At 38.2% G+C, this 24,230-nt stretch overlaps 1 protein-coding gene across 5 annotated transcripts in view; it reads right to left on the reverse strand.

The window, feature by feature from the left end:
* The window catches only part of XIAP (X-linked inhibitor of apoptosis), a 28,131-nt gene continuing 3,901 nt past the window's right edge, over positions 1 to 24,230 (reverse strand). Inside the window, exons 1-7 of one of the 5 annotated variants that reach the window (XM_068152100.1) lie at positions 17,328 to 17,433; positions 7,618 to 8,524; positions 6,325 to 6,424; positions 5,292 to 5,370; positions 4,519 to 4,651; positions 3,043 to 3,267; positions 1 to 1,671 (exon numbers count right to left, since the gene is read on the reverse strand). In XM_068152100.1, the coding sequence (XP_068008201.1) occupies positions 1,478 to 1,671; positions 3,043 to 3,267; positions 4,519 to 4,651; positions 5,292 to 5,370; positions 6,325 to 6,424; positions 7,618 to 8,491 (1,605 nt within the window). In that variant the 5' untranslated portion in view covers positions 8,492 to 8,524; positions 17,328 to 17,433 and the 3' untranslated portion in view covers positions 1 to 1,477. Of the gene's footprint in view, positions 1,672 to 3,042; positions 3,268 to 4,518; positions 4,652 to 5,291; positions 5,371 to 6,324; positions 6,425 to 7,617; positions 8,525 to 16,682; positions 16,764 to 17,327; positions 17,434 to 24,230 lie in introns of those variants that run through there. The other 4 variants (XM_068152098.1, XM_068152101.1, XM_068152099.1 and 1 more) reach the window with 4 other exon arrangements.

The following is a 24,230-nucleotide window of genomic DNA, read 5'->3' on the forward strand; positions in this document are numbered from 1 at the left end:
TTCTGTTGTGATTGTTCTTTATTAAAGTGAGAATCAAATCTACTGATCAAGGAACAACTGGGTTGCCCTTCATTTTAAACACTCATAATGTTATGCCAGCAAATAACCACAGCACCTATTTAAAAAAATAGAAGAGTAGGCATTAAATATCTGTCTACTGGATTTAAAACTTTAATCATGTGAAAAACTATATTCTGTATATATTCTGCATATTCCAAATCTCTTAGTGTTTAGGACTCAAAGATAAAAATATATATACAGGAACATTTTACCTTCACAAGGTGAAGAAGTCACAGAATTATATATTCTGCATACTCCAAATCTCGTAGTGTTTAGGACTCAAAGATAAAAATATATACAAGAACATTTCACCTTCACAAGGTGAAGAAGTCACATAATTAAGCAGAGTGATTGTAAACCAGCTGGACTTAAATACAAAGCTATGATACTTTAATTGGAGAATTAAGGATCAGTCCAGTAAGAAATTGTTTAAGAATTTTAAGTTGACAGTCACTAGCATAGTTAACTTTTTAATTTTAGTTACTGCAAATTGGTAAAAACCAAAGTAAAAGATTTCTACCTCTACTGGTGAATTTAAAAAAAGGGAAAAAAAGAAAAGAAAAAGCATTTTCATAGGGACATAATTTAATCTTTTCTTATGAACAAGCAGACTGCAAAAGTAGTAGCACATAAATGATTGGGATAATGCTGAATGTTACAAAAACACAAGACAAAGAACTCAAACAATGAACACTTCTCTGTGTAGAGGGCAATTTTAAAAGGAGACTGCTCCTTTTGCAAGGTATGTAAAACCTAATTTCTCTTGAGTTCTCTTTTCAAGGAATGAAATTATTGTGTATTTTATATGTAGAGGGATTTTATGTGCAAAATGGACAGATAAAACTAGTTTACTGAAGCCAAATTACACATCTGAACTAGAAAAAATAAATGGGAAGACAGGATTCATATATCAGGAACAAAGTGAACTATCGAGGCAGCAGGTTTACACATATTCTCTGAATTATGTCACAAGCAAAAGTATAGAAATAAGATAATTTACATAACATCTTTGAGAAGCTAAAATCTCTCATATAATGTACATGTATATAATAATTTAACCTCACTTATTTACAGATTATATTTAGGGCCAGACTATACAACTGTATTTGCATAAACCTCAGTTGTAGAGAATCCTACCAAGGTGAAGCAAAGGAATGATCACATAAATAAAGCTTTGCATTACTTGGGCTTTCCCAGATCAGGTCTATGAACTGAAGTTACAGAATGTACATATTTGCCTTTACATGCTGATTTTCTGCATTAAAAAAAAACAACAACAAAAGAAATCAATCATCTGGGGAAAATATTTTGGGAAGCATTAAACTATATGTCAAGTCTGACAGCAGAAAAATCCAAATGCTGCTACATGATTACAGTAAAGAAGGAAACGTTTGCCTCCCCAGTGCCATGCAGCTCACTAGTACATAAAAACTTCCTGTTTTTTCATAATATTTGTTCGACACAGAGGACAGTCATCAAATGGTTCAGCACATTCCTTACAGGCAGCTAAGTGACCACAGGGAATGAAGACCACTGATATATCTTTAGCCATACAGATTTTGCAAAGCTTTTCTTCCTGCAAGCGTCTTAACTTCTCCTCTGTACTGAGATCTAAGAAAAATAAACACATAAAAAGAAGTTAACATACTTAGTACCACTGAGTTTTTTTCTTTTTTTCATATATAATTTAAAGGCCACATCTTTAAAAACAAGCAAACAAAATAATTATAAAAGCTAGGAAACCAAGCTGCAGCATGGAATCCTCTTCCCTCCCTCCCTCCCCCCTGCTCCCTGCTGCCATCTCAGGATATCTTCCTGGCCAATGCAAGCAGGGAATTCAACTATCTATATTTAGAAGAGCTTGAAATATCTATAGAATTTAGGATATGCATATTTCAATCAGGAACCATTCTTTTCACAGACTTTCCAATAACAACTTTCCCTAAATCTGTACAGAAGATGAAAGGAAGGCTCATTTATACTGGTTAAGTAATTTGGAAATTTGAGTTTTTTTAACAGAGAGTTTCCTCAGTGAAAAGAACGAGGATGTGATTTCCTTCCCTGCCTCCATTTTCTAAATGCCCATACCTCAAAAGCTTACAGAGTTGTAACACAGAAAGAAACAATTTTGCATGTGAGCTCTCTGTTATTTCAGCATGCCTGGGCTGAAATTGCAAACTTTAAATTCCTTCCCCCAGCAGCTGGGGAAAGCTCTGCACAGCCAACCACAACAAGAATATCCATCTTCATTTCAAGTTCAGTTTCTGCCACATGCATTAAAAATCTTACTGAAGTAGCAGGCTGGCAAGATCTCTGCTGATCAGGCCAACCAGATGGTCTTTTGCTCCCTATGAATTCATCCATATGCTTGTCTTAAACTGTAAGTGTCCACAGTTACAAGTCTTGGGTTTGGTCTGTTTGCAGTGTACCACAATGGCTTTCTGAGCACAACTCTGCATGTCCCAGCATAGCTGGATAACAAACAATTGAAACATCAACTAGAAGTACACTTTTTCATATTGGCCAAGAAGGAAATTACTTGTATTCCATGCAAAATTTTATACTGAAAGATAAATAGTCCCATATTAGAATTGTTTAACTTCAAGTAGACTATTTGAAGATACATTGCAGCATCTATTTAATTTTGCCACCAGAGCTCCCACATCTATAGTTATTCTCGCTTTTATTTTTAAATGAATTGTCACAATGATTTTGGCTTTTTAATGAGCATGTATAACCTTGCCCACAAGCGCACTTAGTTACTTATTTTATACATGGTATTTCACAAATGCTGCTGCACTCAAATATTTTAACACCCTCTTTGTTCAGCTCTTTTTTTTTAATGTCCAAAAATAAATCTCCTGAATTTTAAGTTACAATACTGTAACTCCACCTTAGGAAAGGCTTGGATCAGAGTGCAAAACAAACACATAGCAGTAGGATATATTTCACAGACTGAAAAACTGATATGAAAGTACACACAGAGGTTTTGCAATTGAATAAGCTCATCCTGCTGAACTGGGATTTCATTTGTTTCTTCTTCCCTTGTGTTTTCTTTCTGAGCACTTAAGTCTGCTACCAGATCCTCAACAGATGTGTGACTTTCTCCAGACATCTGCAATTTCTTTTCCATGGTGTTTCTAATCTCATTCAAACTGAAACCCATGTCTATGGCACTTTGTACCAAAGGATTCTGTAAGAGATCATCTAAAACAAGAAATTAAAAAATAAACAAACAATTTAGCAAGGATGAATCCAATTATTAGTCAGTATTCACTACAGTACTCTTCTAAAACACCTTTGCAAATATCTATCCAAAGGAACTGTATTTCCAATTTGAGAATTTTGCTCATTGTAAAAACTACATTGTCAAAACACCCAAAAACTACAGACTTGAGACATCTTCCATCTTAGCTTTCCCTGTCTGCACCTATTCATAATATAGAAATCCTCCAAGATTTGCTATTCCAATCAAGTACTTCAATTTCTTTTGAAAAGGTTTTATCACAACATCATAAATTCTTATAATTGAATCTTAACTGAAATTCATCCAAAATTCCAAGGCACAATAGATATGTAAGCATTTGATAACATTACATTAAATTTAGTTCAGTTCCAGGAAAGAAAAAAAACCCACCAAACTCATAATTACATTTAGAGGGACCAATAAAGGATTTTAATTTACAAAACCAAAATATAGCACAATCAGCAAGCAAGTCTATCTGTGGTAAGACACATCACTATTTTGGGAAACCATTTCTCAGTTTGTTCCCCCCCCTCTTTTTAATACCATTTGCTGGTAATTTGTTAGCAGTGTGCCTTATTTACAGTTCTTCTATTACATGCAAATGACTAATTTATTCTTAACAAGATTGTTCAAAGAGCAAAAATTTTAACCTAATTCTCACTCTAACATCTGAGCAGCATGTGAGATTTCTAAAACAGGGTTTGTATAACCACTGTTATTAGCAACAGCCATCATTCCCTCGGATGAAGCTGCTTGATTGTCTTCCTAGTACCCCTTTAACTCTCTTGTCTTTTTATTGCTTGGTATTTGTAAAACACATTGCAGGAATGTGTAACACTGGAACACATACTGAGCTGTTTAAGCTTTCTCCGCTTCCTAGCCCTTGCCATTTAACAGACCAATTCTTCCTGCCTCATGAAAAGCAACAATGGTTGTTTCAGTTCAGTATTCTTTAACATTCATCCCACAGCACTATTAATTCATTACTTGATGCATACCTCCTAGCTATAAAAATAAGACTGCATCCTATACGTACTTCTTTCATGGCTTACAATCTCCACTTTACAGTATTTATCCAACCATGAATAGATTTCCCCTAAAAGAAATAAAATTCATTCCATGGTTCTTTAGAAGCAATGGAAGAGTGTCACCCAAGAACGTGCCTGTCATGCTTTCTTTAAAAACATAATAGGGTTATTTTTACAATTAACCATTTCCTTTACTAGACATGTGAAGATGGATACTGCAAAGCAGGGAGAGTGGTGGTGTTTGTGGGTTTGGTTTGGTTTTTTCTAAACAGGTACCTTTAGGAAGTGTTGTCCCTTCAGCAGCTTCTGTCTGCAACTGAAATATAAACAGACAAAATTACCATTCTGGAGAATGCAGAAGGGAACCTATGCAGCTCCAAGACAGAAAATAGCTATTTGATCTCCATTATTTTACTGACTAAACCGATTAAATCTGCTCTGAATCTTTCAAAGGGATCACTGTTATGTTATGTCTCTAACATTGTTTAAAATTTTCATGTTAACCCATCTTTGCCACAATCATATGTACACAATTCTTAGTGTATAAAAGAATTCTAAACTAACATTAGCTTTATGTTTTAGTGACTACACACCAGTTTAATAATGCTCCGCTAACAATAAGAATTATCTACTATACTTGAATAAAGGAATTATTAATTGCAAACCATAGGGTCTCATGCTATAAAAAACCCAGCAGTTGGTCAGTACCAAATGCACAGCATTTACAGGGTGCCTGACACCTGTGATCAATAACTCGGCTAAGGAGAACTGAGAGATCTACAAACCTGGAATGACAGAACCAAAACATACTTTGATGTCTTTCTACTTTCTGCCAATGAAGTAGCAGGAGGAGGACTAAATCACATGCAGATAATTAGAAGAGTAACTCCGTATCAAAATTATGTGAAGACTGTTTTCTATTTTAACAAAATGATATTGGTAAGCAAGACACTTACTGTTGAATCCCCAGATCCATCTCTTAAGTGAACATTATTTATAAATTCCATCCCCTTTTCATTTCTTACAAAGCTGCACCTATAAATGAAAACATCGAGTTAAAATAAAAGTGCCGGAGCAGCAAACAAAAATTGACTATGAACTTTGGAAAGCTTCCTTACATTTCCTACATCATACAGAATGCTTGCTTTTGAAATGTCTAAATGTTTAGTCAACACCAGTAATGTTGTTTAAACAGCCTTAAAAACAACATAATCGCTTCAGCAGTACTTACCTGTTTCAAATTTTTGGTGAGATGGAAACCTAAGCCTTTTTGGCCATGATAGCTGATGCCGTAGGTCTATCTAACTAAAGACTCAAACAAAACCCAAACATTATGTTAAAATATTGGGGTTTTTTAGTCTTTTGCAATCAAAGAAAAGCAGTAACTGGTCAGATAGGTGCCATACATGCTTGCCTTCACCATTTTCCAACCAGTCCTAGCCACTGGGCAGAGTTCTTCCCTACCTGAAGATTTAGGGCATGGCATAACTCCTCAACAATAGTTATCTACCTTCAGCAAATACTTGACCATCATGGTGTGCCGTTGCTGGACACAGTATGCTTTGAGACTGACATGCTGCCACTGAGACTGATGTGCAGACATAAACTTCAGGTAAGAGTTAATAATCTGAGAGGAAATAATCAAATCTGACATAATTTAAGCAAACTAAAACTAAATCAAATCCATAATGAGTGCAATGTAGCAAGAAAATGCGCCCTACCCATTCACTGCACCAAGTCAAAATTTGGAATTTCCAAGTGGCAGAAATTGATAATTAGCAAGTGCCTGTACCACCATTGGAAAAAAAAAAATTAAGAAGGAAGTGGGGAGGACAAATTAAAAAAAAATCAGTTACTTTCATGAATCCAAACAATGTTAAGTCACAGTGAACCTTCTAAAACCTTTATTAGCATGTTCTGTCATTAAAACGTAGTGCACTGTAAGGAAGACTCAGACACGCAACAAGAAAACAGCAAAAAATACCTTACCCAGGAAACCATTTGGCATGTTGATCCCATGGGTCTTCATTTTCCTTCCACTCTTGCAATCCTCCACCACAATGGAAACACACAACATGATCACCATTTCCTGAGGAAAGATGTGAGAATGAAGTTCCACACTCGTAGTACATACAGCGATACACTTTCAACTAAGAAGCTACATTATTAACACCCATTTTACTGATTAGCAACTGTAACTAAAAATAACTCCATTTTAAAGGATGACATAATATGTATGATTTGAAACAAATGTTCAGGAGAGATTTGAGTTTAAAACAATACAGAATAAGAAACATATGAAATATTTCTGAATTTCACTTTGGCAAGTGATGTAACAGATAAGAAGTATAAAATACAGCTCTCATGTGGCTGCCTGAAGTTAGGTATTTTTAGGAATCCAAGAAGAAATCAATAAAAACAGTTCTGCTGGGCACAAATATAGCCCCTATATCACCCATTCAAAAATATATCAAAGCTTTTATTTATGGCCACAAGTAAAACAAATGGAGTCAAATAAAAAAGTTCTTCTGAGAGCTACAAAGAGAAGTCAGTTCAGAGGAGAGCAAGAAATTACCCCAGATAATCTCCTTTTCTTTGTGACCTAATAATAGCAACACTTTGCACTTCTGCAGCACTTCTCAGTGCAGAATTTCAAAGAGCTTTAAGGTACTGTGTGATTCAATCTAATTGGGAAACCACTGCACAAAGACATTGGAGTCTCACTCAAGTCAAACACTACATGTGTAGAGTAAAAGCTCTTCAACTGGAGCCGCCGCCTTCACAGAGCTTTTACAACAGGTACTACTGGCATTTGCTAGACCCAGATGTCTGAATGATATGACAATGCAAACACATGTTACTAAAATGGCACACAACTTGGATTGTGTTTTTCCTAGGCTTCTGTGCAGGCCACAAGCCCACTGATTAGACCTCAGGTAGGTATCCAGAGGACAGCACTTCACTTTTTTAAAGAAGTATTAACGTCAGTGGTTGTCATTATTAAAGATGCATAATGAGGGGTCTAGCAGACAAGGAAAACACACTGGTATTATACTGAAAAAAAATAAAATAGACCAAGTTTATGCTTCACTATTAAAAATACTTAATATAATGCATATCAATTTACAGAAAAACTACGAGATGCAGTTTAGAGAGTCAAGAAATTCCAGCAGATCATTCCATAGTAGAATAACAAAATATCTATTTTTTTTTTTTCCAGAATGAGACACTTGTATAAAATTTCTTTGTAGGAGATAGTACTCATTTTAAGGTTTGGTTTACCTGTGCTATAGAATCCAGCTTCAGCAAGTTGTTCCTTGTCAACAGGATATATCCAAGTTAAAAACGTTTGTAAACGTCTTCCAAATTTTGCCATAGACGGATTCCTTGGTTGCTGTGCACTGTTCAGACCACTTCTCCCAAGCTCAGCAGGAATGGATTCACTTGGAACATTTCCAACATCCCGGCCCAGAACAAAAAGACATTTGGGAAAATGCCTCTTGTGTTCTGACCAAGCTATGTCATTGGGTTCCCACTGTTCCAGCTTTCCACCACAACAAAAACATGCCACTTCATCACCAACACCTGTATAATAAAATCCAGCGTTAGCTAATTCCTCTGGTGTCAACTGGCTGTTGAGAGGCCAGTTGTGAAAAGAATTTAATCTTGACTCTTCACTGCACATAGTGGGGTTTTTAGGATAGAAACTATCTGACATATCCACAACCTGCCTAGTTCTCAAAAGGTAATCTGCCTCCACATCAGAGGAGTCATCCAAAGTACATGGGAGGGCTGAACTGCTGGAACCATTTTCAGTTCTGTGCTGGTAGTTCTGGGTGACAGGAGGTATGTTATTTTCCAGAAAAGCAGACTCAGTAATAAATTTGCAGTTTGGAGAAAGGTTTTTGTGCCTCTCAACTGCAGAATCCCCAGGCAGCCATCCTTCAATAGTTGTATGGCAATTGAAGCACTTCACTTTGTCACCTTCTCCGGTATAAACAAAGCCAGCTCGTGCTAGTGCTGATGCTGAAACTGGACAGTCAAGTGGAAATTCAACAAAAGTTCCTAGTCGGTAGCGTTCCTGTGCCGATTCCTGGTCACTATCAGTGTCTGAAGTGGCAGAAGCTTCTGAGTTGTCTGGGCCGTTACACGTCATCTCTTCATAAGCAGGGCTCTCCTGTCTTATTTCCTAAACAAAGAATAAGTGTTTTAATTTCACAAAGAGAAGAATGGATCACAACCATATGCAACTCTGGAAACTGCCTAAGTTAAACTATCTAGCCTTTATGTAATTAAAATAACACCTCTTCCTCTTCTCTCCCATGCTACCCTTGCCTGCCTTCCCTGCCATGCAGAGGCAAACACCAGAACGTTAAAAACAACAACAAAATCCATAAAGAAAGGCGGGAAGATCATTAAGGTTTACAGGGCAATAAAAATTTACCTGGAAAAACACACAAATTTACACATTTATAGCTTTAAAAGCAGTTCTACCTCCTAACAAACAAATGCTGAAGGAACAAAATCAACAGAATGTTTAAGAAAATCTCTGGGCAAAACCTGGCCCTAAGGTTTCTGAACCTGAAATACAAAGTTATTGCATTTAAAACACTGATACAAGCCCAACCAGATTTGCAAGATTTTACAGCCCACTCCAGAAATACAACTTTCTTTTTCCCAAATGAAGGCCATGACCACCATTTCCTTTACATAAGGGCATCAACTGGTAAACCCACCAAAAGCAAAAAAAAGTCTTTGGACTTGTTTTATATTGTAAAGATGTACATCCCAGTTTTCCTTTTAGCATAACATCTCATGAAAAAAACTATCAGATGTTTCCCTGGGGTAATTTTACCGAAGTGCTGTGCTCTGCTTTCAAGATCAGCATCTCGGACTGCCCAGCACTAGCATTCATGCCCAGCACACTGTTTCCACTTTTCCATGCCCTGCCTACCCTCTGCCATGTGTTCTGTACCTCTGCTGTCACCTCAGCTTTTCCTCCCTTCTCTTCCTGAAGGAGCATCGTTCTCCTTACCACCTGTCCCACATTCCTACTCCTGCCTGCACTTTTCCAGGGTAAGTGCCAACTGCCAGCCCTACCCCATGCCGTTCTGTGCCAGAAGGCTGCTAAGAGCACTCAAACAAAACCCTTTTATGAGGGTGGAATAAATAACTTGGTTCCTGCAGGTCCTACAGAAGAACCACAAACTGACAGTCACTGCCTTCATCCCAAGATGTATGAAAGCTGAGCACAGTAAAAGTTTATCTTTTGTCCTGACAAGTGTAGTGATATTATTGACCTGAAAAGTCTTGGATAAAACACAGGTTATTTCTGATAAACACCTCAAACCTACTCCCTTATAAAGTGTTAAAGTACATTATTATGAGACTGCCCAAATGGAGTTCTTAGCACAAAGTAATTTGGCAATCAGCAAAAATAAATGCATGTAAGGAAGAATATAGTATGTATCAATTTGAACAACTCTCCCCCCTCCATTTTCTATATGAATCTTGAAATGCATCCATTTCCAGGTCTCACTTGTATAAGGTAGGCCATTAGGCAAATATTCATCTTCCTCAACACCTGCATTAATATTGATTATACTTCCTGTAAGGTCAATGCAGACCTTACAATTATAATTGCTCATATAATACCAGATTTAACTTCTGCAGGAAAGACAAAACCTTTTTTAAAGTTCAGAAGGAGGAGGGGAAAATTAAAATGCAGGAACACCACATCCCCTGCCAAGATGACAAAGATAATTAACCCATAAGCAGGTTGAGAAAGGATGACGTTAGAGACCCAGCATGCTTGCTTCAGGTAGTCAAGAGCACAAGACTACTTCTGAGCACCAGCTTTAATTCCTTCTGTAAGACAGTTTGTGAGTAATGTAATGACACTAGAAATCATACTGTGATTTTAAAAATAGCATCTGAACAAAGTGCATTGACTGACCTACAAATCTGTCCTATATGCTTGGTTTCACCCTGAAGGGAGAAATAAAAAAAAAACACCAAAAAAACCCCCCAAAAAACCCCAGACAAACCATCACCAACCACCCACCCAAAAAAACCCCACTAAAAAAAAAAAACAGCCAACCTAAAAACCCCCAAACCCTAACTAAAAATTAAATAAATCAGTAGCTACATGTAGTAATATGAAAGATGTCCTAATATATGGGGTTTTTTTAATACCCATGTGTATTGAAAACAATCTACTTTTATAATGTAAGCTTAGAAATTCATGTTTATTTTCATTTAGAAATCTTAATTTAGGACTTTAGGACTGTTTCTGTACAGATTGTGAGTGATCTTATGGGTCTATCATCCTTACAACTACATGCATTCATAAAATAATTTGCATTACTGAAATACCACTAGCCACATAGTCATTTTCTTATCTGTATGTCTAAAAGAAATTCTACAAGAAGGCAAAGTCTGCCTCACATCCTTTAGAGAATCCTTTCCAAAATCTGCATTGAAAACAATAAACAAATGCATATGCTTTCAATATATGTATAGCAGTATACTTTCACTGCTAATGTACTTATCTGGAAATGAGTTCAGAAACAGTAAACAACTCAGCCTATTTAAATCTTTTTACACATAAACTCTTTTTGGTTTATATTTCCTTTAAAATCAGAATAGAGCTTCTATATCTCCTCTTTGATCCGTTGCATACAAAATAACTGTGGCAAATCAGAAATTATCTACTCGGCCATTCTTTGCAATTTGCTCTCCCTGTCCTTGGTAAAATCAGAGGTAAAGGCAGACGAAAGCTCAAGCCTGACTTTATCTTAGGAATTTACTGTGGGCACAAAGATCACCCTTGCTTTGATACAGAATGACTCCATACTATAATGACTACAATACATGAAGTTAAAAAACCAGTTATAAGACAGAAATAATTATGCCTCCACATCTTATTACCTATCTGCATGCTCTAAGCACCACTTAGCTGCTTCATTATCAGAACTCAACTTTAAATTTGCCATTCTTAAAAAGAAGAAAGTCTGATATAGCAGTATCACATGCATATAGAATAAAAGACACTTTCCACTTTCAACCTAAGGTACCAACTTACATGGTCTATTTTAGAAGAAAAAAAAAATCATAGAAGCAATACTAGCTTACTCAAAATGCACAATTGTGCACTATGATTTTGCAAGCAAACACGTTAATTCAGCCTTAAAAATATTAACAGGCAGGATTTTATGCAAAAATATATCACTGCATTAGCTAGATCTGAAATGCCTCAAAGGGAAAGTGGGGAACTTGCTTTTTTTCCTTTCAAAGATATTATATTAGAGATGATTATTTCCTTCCTTAATCCTAAAGCAGACTGGCATTATAAGGAGCTATTTTTAAATCTTCCACATGAGAAGCACGTCAGCAACCTTCAAGTCTGAAACCTACTCTCACAACCCCATGCTCCTGACCAAAGGGTACGTAAACATGAAGCTTCCACTACTTGACATGCTCACTATGAGAGCAACATTAGTGTTTATTGTTGACTGAATTCTGAAATGTGAGTGTAGTGCACTGAGTAAATATCAGACAGAACATACTGTACTAGCTGACACGCAGATTATGCATATGTCACTCCACTGAATTTCACTTCGTGCCTGCTGAGCTGCAATTAGATCAAAGAAGGTGTATGCTGATAACTGAAAGCCTTATTTATAAAGATTAAAACCATAAAGGAACACAGAGACTGATTTAAACAGTGTTTACAAATATTAGCACATTTCCATGTAATTATCAGTAGCCATTAAAAAAAAAACACCCAACTGTTGTTTTTTTTTTAACTTTATTTTATAAAGAGGGCATGTATCTACACAACACCTCCTGATTCAGCACCAAAGCTTACATAAACCCATCAGCTCAGCTTCATTTGTCTGTTTTTCAAAGAGCTCCTACTTAGCTTCCTACACAGCAGCTCAAGGCTATAGTGGGCTGTCAGAGCCTCCTAAATCTTGACTCTAGCCACAAGGACTTTTACATCTCTCCACCTCAGAAATAAATAAAACCAGGTCAATAGAAACATACCATTTAGAGAATAATTTTTATGTCACATTTTTATTCATGAAGAAGTCTTACAGGTACAGAACAGAGCAATAAACAACAGATTCAGGGCAGTGCTCTCAGTAAGAATGGGAGAAATTTGCACCTGCCAATGGCATAGAAAAAAAAAAAAATATTTTTTTTGGTGAACTTGCAAGATAAATGTTTTTAGAGGTGTACAAGAAGAAAGAAGCAAATATGAGCCACTACAGAAAAAATGGCATGCTGTACCCTACAAACACGGTCCTACAAAGACATCAAAAGTCAAACATAAGTCATAATCAATTAGAACTGTTAAGGAACGTGTAAGTCAGCATTATTCAGTGACCATGAAAGAGAAAGCACTAAAGGTCTGGGGAAAGTCATTTTAGCTCTGCCTCACCTTGCTAAGTGCTTGGTGCAAAGCAGAATGTGAGATGCTAGCATTTTAAAATTGGACACAGGAAAACCTATCTAAGGCAAAGGCTTAGTCCTGACAGCTGCTGCCACTGAAATAAATTGCCTACAGATGACAGTACCTAAAAATAAGGTGTGTGTAGGGGGAGGAACCAACCTCTCCACAAAAAACCAACCAAACAAATAATTTAAAAAACCCAACAAGAAAAAACACACCAAAACCCAAACACCAAAAAAAGCCCCAAGACAAAAACACACACACACAAAAAGACAACCTTGCCAAACCCTACACCTCAGGCCTACTGAGAAAACATAGAGTCTCCAAAGGTAAAAGGAGAGATCAGGAGAGCCAACACCAAAAGCACAAAACTTAAAACAAAGCTATAAAACAGGAAGGAGCAATCCCAGCCATCCCAAGTTGCTCTGGCAGTTCCAGTAAGATGAATGTTTTATTCATGGCATAGGCAGGAATATAAGGAACTATTTTTCATGAAAGGCATTGTACTCCTGTAAATCACACAGAGTTCTGTGTATGATGTAGCTATCAATTTTTAATGTGTTCACTTGAATTGGACCATATAAACTTATTGAGATTTTCTAAGTATTCTTTCAGGCAAATCACAGACAAAGAGTAATTTTTACATCACTAGTTTGTGGCTTTCTTTCCCCCTCCCAGCACTTCAGAAAATTAGCTTTGTTGGTTTTCCATCCTGTTTCCATAGCTCCTACCAGTGTCTTCCTTCGCTTATTTATGCTAGCGTTCCCTTTCTCATAGAAGGCTTCTTAGACAAATCACTGTGAAAATACATTTCAAATTCGGTACTACAAACACTACTACATGGGGGTGGGAATCAATTTTTTAAAAGATCCTTCATTTTTATATTATGCACTTACATTTTAGATGCACAATTCAAGTGACAGGATATCTACATTCTATATAATTTTGATGCTTTAACTTTAGAGCATCTAATTCATTAGCTGCTGCATTATTAACAAGAATTTGATTTAGCTTTAAGTTCCTCCTTGAGAAACTGAATTCAATTTCAGAACTTTTTCCTCTGATAGAGCACAGCTTAGAAATTGTATTTAATGCAATTTGAAGCACACTTCCATTCATCAAAGTCTACCAATACATTTTGGGGCTATGCAAGCTAAGCAGTTCTTACCCTCCCAACAGGAGAGATGACATGATACTTTTGTCGACTATAAAACAGACAAGATAAATAAACAAACTGAAGCTTAAATCTGTGAATGTAAAGTGCACCACTATAGAAATGTGGCCCTAAGAGTTGAGTTAGTGCCCCTTTGTTAAAGAAATAAAAAAATATGCAGTCAGTGGGAGTATATTAAGCAGAAAAGCCAACAGTAAAAAATGCCTATCAACATCTGCAGTGCCCTGGAATACATCACTTTTTCTAGAGTATAAACTGTGCTCCACCTTTTGGTGCTACATCCTTTCACAGACCATTTAAACTTAAAATTGATGAAAAAGGGGTGTCTTTCATCAAGGAGACAATGATAGGGAACTTCAGCTATGGCAGCCCAATTAGTTCCTCAGTAAAACTGCTGAATCTTCTGGATTGTAAAGCAAAGTTGTAAAACCACGTAAGTACAAAGAGCCCATCACCATCTGCCTTGCTCGCTGGTGAAGGTGTTAACTTCCACCCAGCTAATCCTCCCAACCATACCAGTGTCACATTCATTTAACTGCAGCCTCATGCAGAAACACTGCTAGTGATATCAGAAAGTATGTTTTGATACTAAACAATGACATGAATATGTGTGTGTGTATGTATACATACATATACATACACACAAATAATTTGTAAACTTGGAAATCTCTCTGGAATTATATTCTACATTTTACTTATAAATTTGTTGGGAAATTGGGATGACTTTTGGATTCATTCTAATTCTACTATCGTGCCAAAAATTAAATATGAAAGTTCCACCTGTTGAAAACACTCTGCTTGCCTTCCTATTCAATAAGAAACCTTCCAAAATATAGCAGGAGGAGGACATCAAGCTACAAGGTAAGTGTTGCTTCATTATACATTTTCTGCAATAGGAGTGACATTCAATTCAAGCTTTGTGGCATGTCTCCTTCAGTCTTATCACATTTTCAACCTTTTTTTTGGTATTCAAAAATCTTACTATTTCTGGAGCCTAATTTTCAATTGTCACATTCAGTGTATTTTTGTTTAGACCTCCACAAGACAGACTACATGCTACAAGACATAAAAAGTAGTACAGGACTGTGCACTGTTAAGCCCTGAATGAATAAAATGCAAAGGGTACTCACAGTTTTACTCTAAATAGTTAGCATTCAATCAGACCAAGTTTAGTAATAGATTAATCAAAGTAGCTACTGGTTTCATCTCTACTTTCCATCCATCTTTAGAACAAATCCCAGTATTTACATTGCTCTTGGTAGAAAAAAACAACAGATGAAAAATTTTCCTTTTCAGAGAACATAGTTTACAAAGGCACAACTCCAAAGCTATGATGAAAAAAGAAAACACTTCAAAATCCTATCCTTTGGCCAAGAAATCCAAATTGAAATACATTCCAAAGTTGGAAGAGGCCGAGATCAGGGAATGTCTGAAATTCAAATGTTTTACTAAAATTAGCAAGGCACTAATTACTGGGGAGACTTCAGGGGATCCAACAGGGGCAATACAAAATCCTGGAATTAAAAACTAGAGGGTGGCAAAAAGGTAACAAGGTTGGAGCACTGAATCTTGTTCCAGTCGCCCTCCTCTCTCCTAGGAAATTCTGCATCTGACATAAATTAGACTTGCTGAAACTCTCCAGCTCCCTACAGCTGTCTCACTCACCCTGAGAAGACAGAAACAGATGTAGAAGCACTATCACAGGTACTCAGAGGCCTGAAATGACATCCATATTCTTACTTCAAAAACTGAGATAGGAACACACATTTTCTCACTGTTCTGATAACAAATACACCTCTGCCTTATATCAGTGGGAGTAGTCAAAAATTCCACAACCAAGCAATCACCCTCATGGAATTCTTTTGCTTTTGCTGCTGGTTACAGAGGACAAGGTCAGAGAACTACAAACCATATATTAACCCTTCTTCTGCCTTTTTTTAACCAATGCTGTAGGTGACAAGTTTTCTATGGAAAGAAGTACAGGGGTATTCTTTAAAGGGTCCCAAAGAAAACCACAATATAATCAAGTAGACAGCAAAGTGAAGCAGTCAGGAAAATTTAAAAAAGTTAGAGAAAAGCTTAATGTTCAAATCCATCACATGAGTACTTGCTTTCTTACAGGGAATTTCTTCTGTTATGTGGTGATTTACTTCACGATGAACAAAGAGTAGCTTATAATGTATATTATACTGTTCTTTGTTAAGGTATTACGTTTTTACAACAGTGTTTGACAAAACAGGCATCGTCCCTGCCCAAGCTGGCTGCCTTTCCTTCCAAACTGGTTTACTGTAAGATCTTGTAGTTTCTAATTGTTCGTTGAAAGAACAAAATCTCCCCACTTAGCTACACGACAAGCACTCAAATTGCAACATAAGATTGTAGCAATGATGGGATAAGGACAGCAGTTCTGCAGAAGCATCTAAAAGCGGGTTCATGAACAAAATTACACATTTTAGCAGATGTAGAGTAGTAACAGTTATGCCAGAAATGAGCAGGACCAAAAATAGTTCTTACACTCCTTTACAGGACTTCTGTCAGGTACATAGGATTATCAGAGCACCCGCAGAAAAAAAACCCAAAAATGCTAAATACTATCAGCATAAATACATAGCCATTGTGCAAAAGGGAACTGCCTGAAGTTTGAATTAAAGACGAAAAAATACGAGCCGAATGAACTTCTTCCTGCAGAATTCTTAATAAATACTAAATTCTTACCATCGAAAACCCGAACAAAAGCTGCATTTTTAATAACTAGAAGCACAAAGAGCGTTCTAGAAAGTGATGGGTCTATTGGGAGAGTGGACAAGGCGAAGCAAGACAATCTCTAAGTATGTCAAAAGAATCAGGCGACCACAAAAGCGCGTATTAGCACAGCCAATTATTCTTTCAATTATGTAAAGAGAACACAACATTGAATGTTCTATTCACAGGAAAGCCGCTTTTGAACCTTCCAACTAGCAGTCGGGACACGGACCGCAGAGCCACCCGGAGGGACAGGCTCCGGGACAGGGGTCAGGGTGAGCCGGAGGGTCGGGTCCGGCCCGGCCGCACCGGCAGCTGACCACGGGGGGAGCGCGCCCCGTTCCCATGGCAACGCCTGCCCCGGCCGGCGGTTAACCCCGGCGGTGGCTACCCCCGCCGCCGCCCCCACCGCGCGGGAGAGACCGGGGGCGGCGACGTCCCCGGCAGCCCTCGGGAACTCCAGCACCATCTGCGTGGGTAGCCCCTGCCCCTTAGCGGGGATCCCTGCCGAGCTGCACGGGGGGCAGCGAGATCCGGCAGAGCGGACAGCCAAAGAGCCCATCTCTCCCACTACCACGGGGTACCGACAGCTACGGACGCACCCGCCTGACAACTCACCGCGTCTCATCCCCCGTCCTTTCCATCACCGGCTACCGGCAGTCCCACAGCCAGCGCGCGCCGAGAAAATGGCGGCTCCCGGCAGCCTCTCCGGCCCTTCTCCACGGCTCCGAGGGGAGCAGAAAGCAGCGCCCCTTGGCGGCAGGGGGTGGCCGCCACAGGTCGACTCCTGCCGACGAAGAGCGGCACGTAGTGGCAACATGCGGGAAGCGCAGAACGGCAGCTCCTGCCGAAGGCCCCCCGCACCGCTTTCAGTCTCGCTTGTCCCGCCTGTGCCACATCTCAGCTCCGGCTGCTTCTCCGTCCCCTCATCGCCTCAGCTCCCACCGCACCCCAGCTCCGCGCCGTCTTAGCCAGGCCGGAGGCTCCTTCTCCTCCCTTACCATCTCGAACGGCCCCTTTCACCTCATCTTCTCCAGACGGTTTCTGGCGCATGTTTATCGCAGATCTCTTCTTGCTCTCACCCCTTTTCCCCACTATTAACGGCTTGTTAGGACTTAAATCTGTTCAACGCAACGCAGTGCAAGGGTGGAATATGTGCGTGGCTGGTCCACAACCTGATGGGCCCTGCAAAGTCTCATGGATGCTGCTGCTGGCCAGCTGACAAGATCAATACTAATAAAGTCACAAGTTTGTCCTAAGGAAGGTGTGGCTCTTGAGAACCACCTTCACTGAAAGAATGATGGTGCAGTTAGTTGTTCTGAAATGTATAGACTTCTCCTAATTGACTGCATATGGGAACTGAGATGCTAATCTTTTAAGTACTCATGACATGAGTTGCCTGCTGGTGGTGTGTCTCAGTACAGCTTGGACTGTGTTATAGTTTTTTCTTAATCTTTGCATATAAATCATAAGGCTATCAAAGTAAATCAAGCAGTGCCACTTATTAAGTAGTTTACCATGGACTCTTCTGCCCCCTCTTCCCTCACTTTATATTATGTTCTCATTTCATGTATTTGCACTAACATTTTCCAGATCAGACAGAAAACTCAAGCCATTTTCTTTGGTAGTTGTGGCCAAAATCATCTAATAATTTTCAAGACTAAGATCTTTGTTGTGCAACATTAAAATATTGTTAACCTTTTTTCTATTTTTTTAGAAACTCAGGTGCCTTCATGATTAGTCAAAACAACATTTAATATAGCCAAGATATTTGGAGTTATATAGGGGACCTGCTTCCTGATGTCCTGAAAAAAAAAAAAAAAAGCCAGCTACTTGGAGAAACATTCTCAAACTTTGTTGGTTTCCTCATTGTGCATATGATCAGTGTGAACTTATGTTTTTCAATTCATAATCTCTGAAGATTTGTCAGAAATGTTTTGGGACAATTTCAGGAGAAGCAGTCTAGTTATACAATGTGCCAGAGAGCCTGCAAATTCCAGGGCTTAGACTGGAAGCCCTTTTGGATAAGGACTATTTCTCACTTTATGTTGTCTAACATCTATTAAGACTTCAATTTAATTCAAAGCTTCTAGTTATTACAAGTAATTATAGTAACTTAACATAAGTAATGAAATCATAAACTCCCTTTGGTCACTCAGAAAAAAAAATCACAATTAATATTCAGTAATCAACAATAATCAGTAACTTAAGATGCAAGTCCATATACTACTTGCTCTTCATTCAAAAAAGAATGACCCACAACTTAAACTGTAATATTTACCTATGCAGCCCAACAATGCTGCTGAGCCGACAAGAGATGAACAAAAGTTTTCCCTGAACTAAAGGAAAAACTAGTTCAAAAGGTCTGAGACTTTAGAAATATATTGAGTCTAATGAAAAGCTATCAGAAAAGATAGGTTCATGTTAACATTACTTTTAAAGATAACAACACTTTGACTGCAGTGCTACCAATGCTTTGTAATTTGACACTGCAAAGTCATGGTTATGCTCATGACAGACTTCAGGCAGCCATCTTTCTTGGTTTACAATCTAACTTAAGTACTGTACTTCTAGTACTTGTCCTGCAAAAATATTTTTAAAAATACATGTTTTACAGTGGTTCTTAAAAGAAATTGTATCCTTGTATTTGTTTCCATACTTCTGGCATCTGGTGAGGCTAGTATCGCTCTCATTCCTTCATAAGAATAAATTACTTTTCCATTTAGTCACTGGTAATGTGGGGGGGGTCTCTCAGGAGGTTGGCATTTCTCTCAATGTGAAATCTTCAGAGAATCTGTGCAGACTAAACCCAAGAAAAAACACAAAGTAATTTCCACACAAGAGAACTGTAGAGAAAATGCAGACCATTATCCGGGGAAATACTGTAACAGTATTATTTAAGTATCACAGTATCACCAAGGTTGGAAGAGACCTCAAAGATCATCAAGTCCAACCTGTAAAGTATCTCAAGGATGTTCTTTAATGTGAACAGAGATGGCCTCAAGAAATGTGCTATGGAAACAAATCACTTTAGACACACACAACTGACTGCAATGGTAAAACACACCTCAAATAAATAACCTAAATCTGTCTTCTGAAATGTATGCACATTCTAATTTTTTTCAAGTGTTATCCTCTATTTCCTGAAGAGGAAAATAAACAAATGTAAAAGGCTTGATTATTGCAGGCAATATTTGTGTGATCTAGACAGAATTCAGTTGCCTAAAAATGCCAAAGTGATTACTGTACATGTCTCACTGTCTGAGAAATAGCTCACAGTAGTGAGTGTCACATCAGTCTAAACTCATTTCACATCGGTCCAGAGTAAGATCATTTATTTAAGGATCTTTGGCATAATATGATACAAGAGGAGGCTTGTACCTTAACACTGCAATGTGAGCACAAATATTTAATCTTATAAATCCTTGTCATACCACATTATTAATACATTCATTAGCAATGATTTTCACAATGGCCCTTGCTCTGTTGAGGTTTTGATAGTTTTCCAAATGAAGCAGATTGTTTTTAGAGGTCAGAAAGTGCTTTTACAGTGATCCACTTACAGGTTTTCATGTCTAAATTAGAAACTTTGGTAAAACAATCCCAAAATGCCCTCTCACCAATACCTAGAAGAAATGGAAGTAAGAAAACAGAAAAGAATAAAGACAGTTATGCTCCTAAAACATTTCTTTTCTAACTAAGCAGGTTGGGTTTGTGTGGTTTTTGTTTTGGTTTGGGTTTTTTTCTGTTGAGTTGAACTGATTTTCAAGTTAATTTTGAATAAAATTGTAAATCAGTGGAATTGTAAGCCAAAGAGAGCAGTCGTACTGTAAAGCCAATGCAAAGAGTTTGGTGACCCAAGAGCATTAGAACTATTTGTATTGCTTCAAAGTACTTTTGATTGCAGATGGAATCGTACAGTGGTGGTACTTGAACTACAAGAAGTAATTAAACTTTGAAGAACATTTCTACCAATATCTTTGTCACCACCAAGTGGATGGAGACAAATGTTCATATTTTCTTGGACAATTTTCATATTGGACAGTTTCCAAACGTTTCAAATTGTTTCATGCAAAGATTATCTTTCAACATCCTTCTGGTAACATTTTCAAGACCACATTTAGAATACTGCATCCATTTTTGGGGACACCAGTAAAAGAAAAACACTTACCATCTGGGGTGAGGTCAGCACTACTGGACCACCAGGATGGTCAGGGTGGCTAAAGGAAGAGGGAGGACTTGTTTGGCCTGGAGAAGGTAGGACTTGGGGGACCTACCAGTGACCTTCCTGTATACATAGGGAGCTGCCAAGAAAATGGAGGCAGTGGTGTGTTGTGGAAGGGCAGGGGACAATATGCATGGACAGACACAAGAGGTTCTGAGTGGGTATAAGCAAAAGCTTTTCAAATATGAAGACAGTCAAGCAGTCCCCATCACTGGAGGGCTTTATGACCAGTTTGGAAGAAGCTCTGGGTGAAGTGATCTGATCTCATGGCCAACCCTGCAGGAGGCTGGATTAGATCACCTCCTGAGATCTTTTCCAACTTGAAATACTCCGAGTCTATGATTCAAAAATATCACAAATCATATAAAACTGAGAAATCAGACCATACCACAGGTATAGTCTCTGAAACTGTCTTTACACAATAGCCTTTAAAATGTCAATCTATTCCAAGCTGTTTGAGTCAGATAAATAAAAACTGGACTTAGCAAACACTTCTCTGGCACAAACTGTTTAGTCAATAATGGGTCATGACTCACAGAGGTTCAATGGGAAACTGAGTCTCTTGGTATATTCCCCAAGAAATTAATGTAATTTCTTATTTCCTACTAATCTTATAGACTCTTTAATTGGTCCATTATGATCAGGTTAATGAATGGAGTGAAAAATCCTATGCAGTCCAGAACTGAAATTTCATAGATGCAGCAGAGAAACAAAATCAAATGCAGAAAAATGACAAAACAGTGCCTTAACGAAGGATATTTTCTCATGAATATGACAATAGAAAATTGAATAACTGACAAGTAACAGATGGCTGAAAGCTGTGTTTTCCTCTTGAATTACATCCAATGTTCTTGCTACCATTGGAAGAAGAGATACACAGAAACAGGAAAGCCTTGCATTTGTATGCTGATCCACAGAAAATCAACTCTGATTCTCTTCTGAAAGCATATGACACCCAGTCCCTCTATGCACAGCACTTACTATTACAGCGTGTTCTTCATTTCCTTTCATTGCAAGCAGGTAATAAACATCCTTCTCATTACATTTTAGTGAAGGTAGAGGAAAAGTCCAAAGGGAAGTTGAAGATAATTAGAGGTATCATCATAGTACAGACATAGCAAACACTGAAAAACATGGTAAGCCTTTCTAGTTTCAGCAATGAAATCTTAGGGAGGACAAACTCTCCTATAATTCCCAAAGCATCCAATCATGGCAGCAATACTAAACCCAGTAATACATGCCCTGTGGAAAAGTTAGCACTTAATCATGCAAAAACCTAACCTTCTTTTGATGTCTGGCTACACTAACTGAAACTACTTCTAAGTTCACTTACACGCAGTGTCAAATCAGGGACAAACACAGAGTGTTTACTTTCTTTCACAACTCACTGAGACAGTGAACAAGGATAAATGCCAAATGAAGAAGGAAATGGTAAACATGCATGCAACTATTGATTCATTTTAGTTCTGTTTGATCTGATCAATACAAGAAATAATTATCTAGAACTGGGACTTTGGATTTAGCAAGCATGTGACACATAACCACATACATGGTTTTCTGTTCATAATTACTTTGTGCTAGGATATTAGTTCTGGCACACAGGTACTATGTAAGCCAGTGATACAGCAAGCAGAAAAATGCCAACCTCAAGGCAATGCTTGCCTATTCCCTGCATGCTTCCAGACATTATCTTGATAGGAGAAAACAGGGAGAGAGAAATTAAGAGGAATGTTATGGTTAACAAGCATGTTCCTTGTAAATGATCACTTTGGTCATTCATTTCCCCCCCATCCCATTGACAATGCCTGAGAATAAATATATATGAGGGAAATTCAAGATCATCATCCAAATCTTGGCTGGGCAGCAGCAGAACAGAAAGCAATGGACAAAGTGCCAACAGACTCTTTCCAGATTGGGATCAAGAATTAGGAAAGATAGTTTCAGGAATAGTTTGACTCCAATCGGTCTGCAAGCCCCAGGCTTAGGTTTTCTCTTACATGATTATCATTAGCCACAGACACACTTCCATTTTAACATACCTGGTATCTGGGATAAGCAACCCAAGCAAGGGTGTGGACCACACTGATAAAAGTTTGACTTACTGAATTTAGGTTTTACTCTCAAACTTTCCTATTTTCTCAATGCACTAATGCCTTTAACCTTTCACAACAGACCAGCACAAGGTACCTATGGTGTTCAAGTCTACAAAAAAGTGGGGCAAGTGCCTGTGAACTTCAGTAGCAGCCACACCAACCAGCTCTGGCAAGCTGCAGTTACTGTTCACCCACCGGTAAGCAGTGACTGTTGTTTGCAAGCCTTTGCTCCCTACGCTTCCGTGTGCCCAGCCGATCTTCCACAGATGTTAGTCTTTGGAGCTTCTCTGGACACATTCTAGAGGGGAGAAGTAGGAGTGTAAACTGCAAGGACATGCTGCGAAACTGCCTGGACACCAGCATGGGCTGCCTGGATCTCCTGATGTCCGATAGCTGCTGCCATTGAGCTGCTACAGCAGACCCTTCATATGCATGACAGTGGCTAATTATATGCTGAAGTTAACAAAGGGATTTTGTTAGCAGGGTGCAGTATGTCAAATACCATTTTTCTGTGGGATGTAGTCATCCAAGAGGTGCAATGATACAGGCTGATCCCGAAGAGCACCCAGCTATTAGACAAATAAGTGATTGATGACCTGTGGGCTCAGGAATACCTGTTTTACAAGTTGTACTCTTTCTGTATTAGTAAACGTGGGTAATGTTGCAAGACTCTTAATTACATTGCCAGTGATGCTGTCACTGCTCAGCTTACAAAATATGCAAAATTCCTCTTTTTTAAAACACATTTTCACAATTTACGTACTATTATCTTGAGATTCCAATAAATGACCTTGATACAGCACTTGCTAGGAAGGTGCATGTATCAGAAGCCAAAATGTTTCTTAATTAATTTAATAGTTTTCCATTATGCCTTCATTACTCAGAGCAGGGAAACAGGAATCATTCATGCAATGGTTCCAGCAAAGGTTGGAAGCAACACCCCTCAGAAAAGCTCATTTCTACTCCTGAGACAAATCCCAACAGATCTCCACTTCTCCATTAACGTTTTGCCATTTGGTGAGATTGTAATTAAAGAAGCAATTATCTTCCTTTTTCTTTTCTTTTCTTTCCCTTCCGTATGTGTAGATTTCTAAGTTGTTCAAAGCCACTGCTGTACCCGAGCTTTTGTGGGTTACTTCTGTCTTTCCTTATTCATGCTAATTGTAAAAACAACCAAACAGCATTCTTCAGAAGTATAAACTC

The sequence above is a fragment of the Melanerpes formicivorus genome, unplaced genomic scaffold (genome assembly GCF_026170545.1).
Source record: "Melanerpes formicivorus ecotype bairdi unplaced genomic scaffold, bMelFor1.0.p_v2 SCAF_22, whole genome shotgun sequence".
Taxonomy (NCBI): Eukaryota; Metazoa; Chordata; class Aves; order Piciformes; family Picidae; genus Melanerpes; species Melanerpes formicivorus.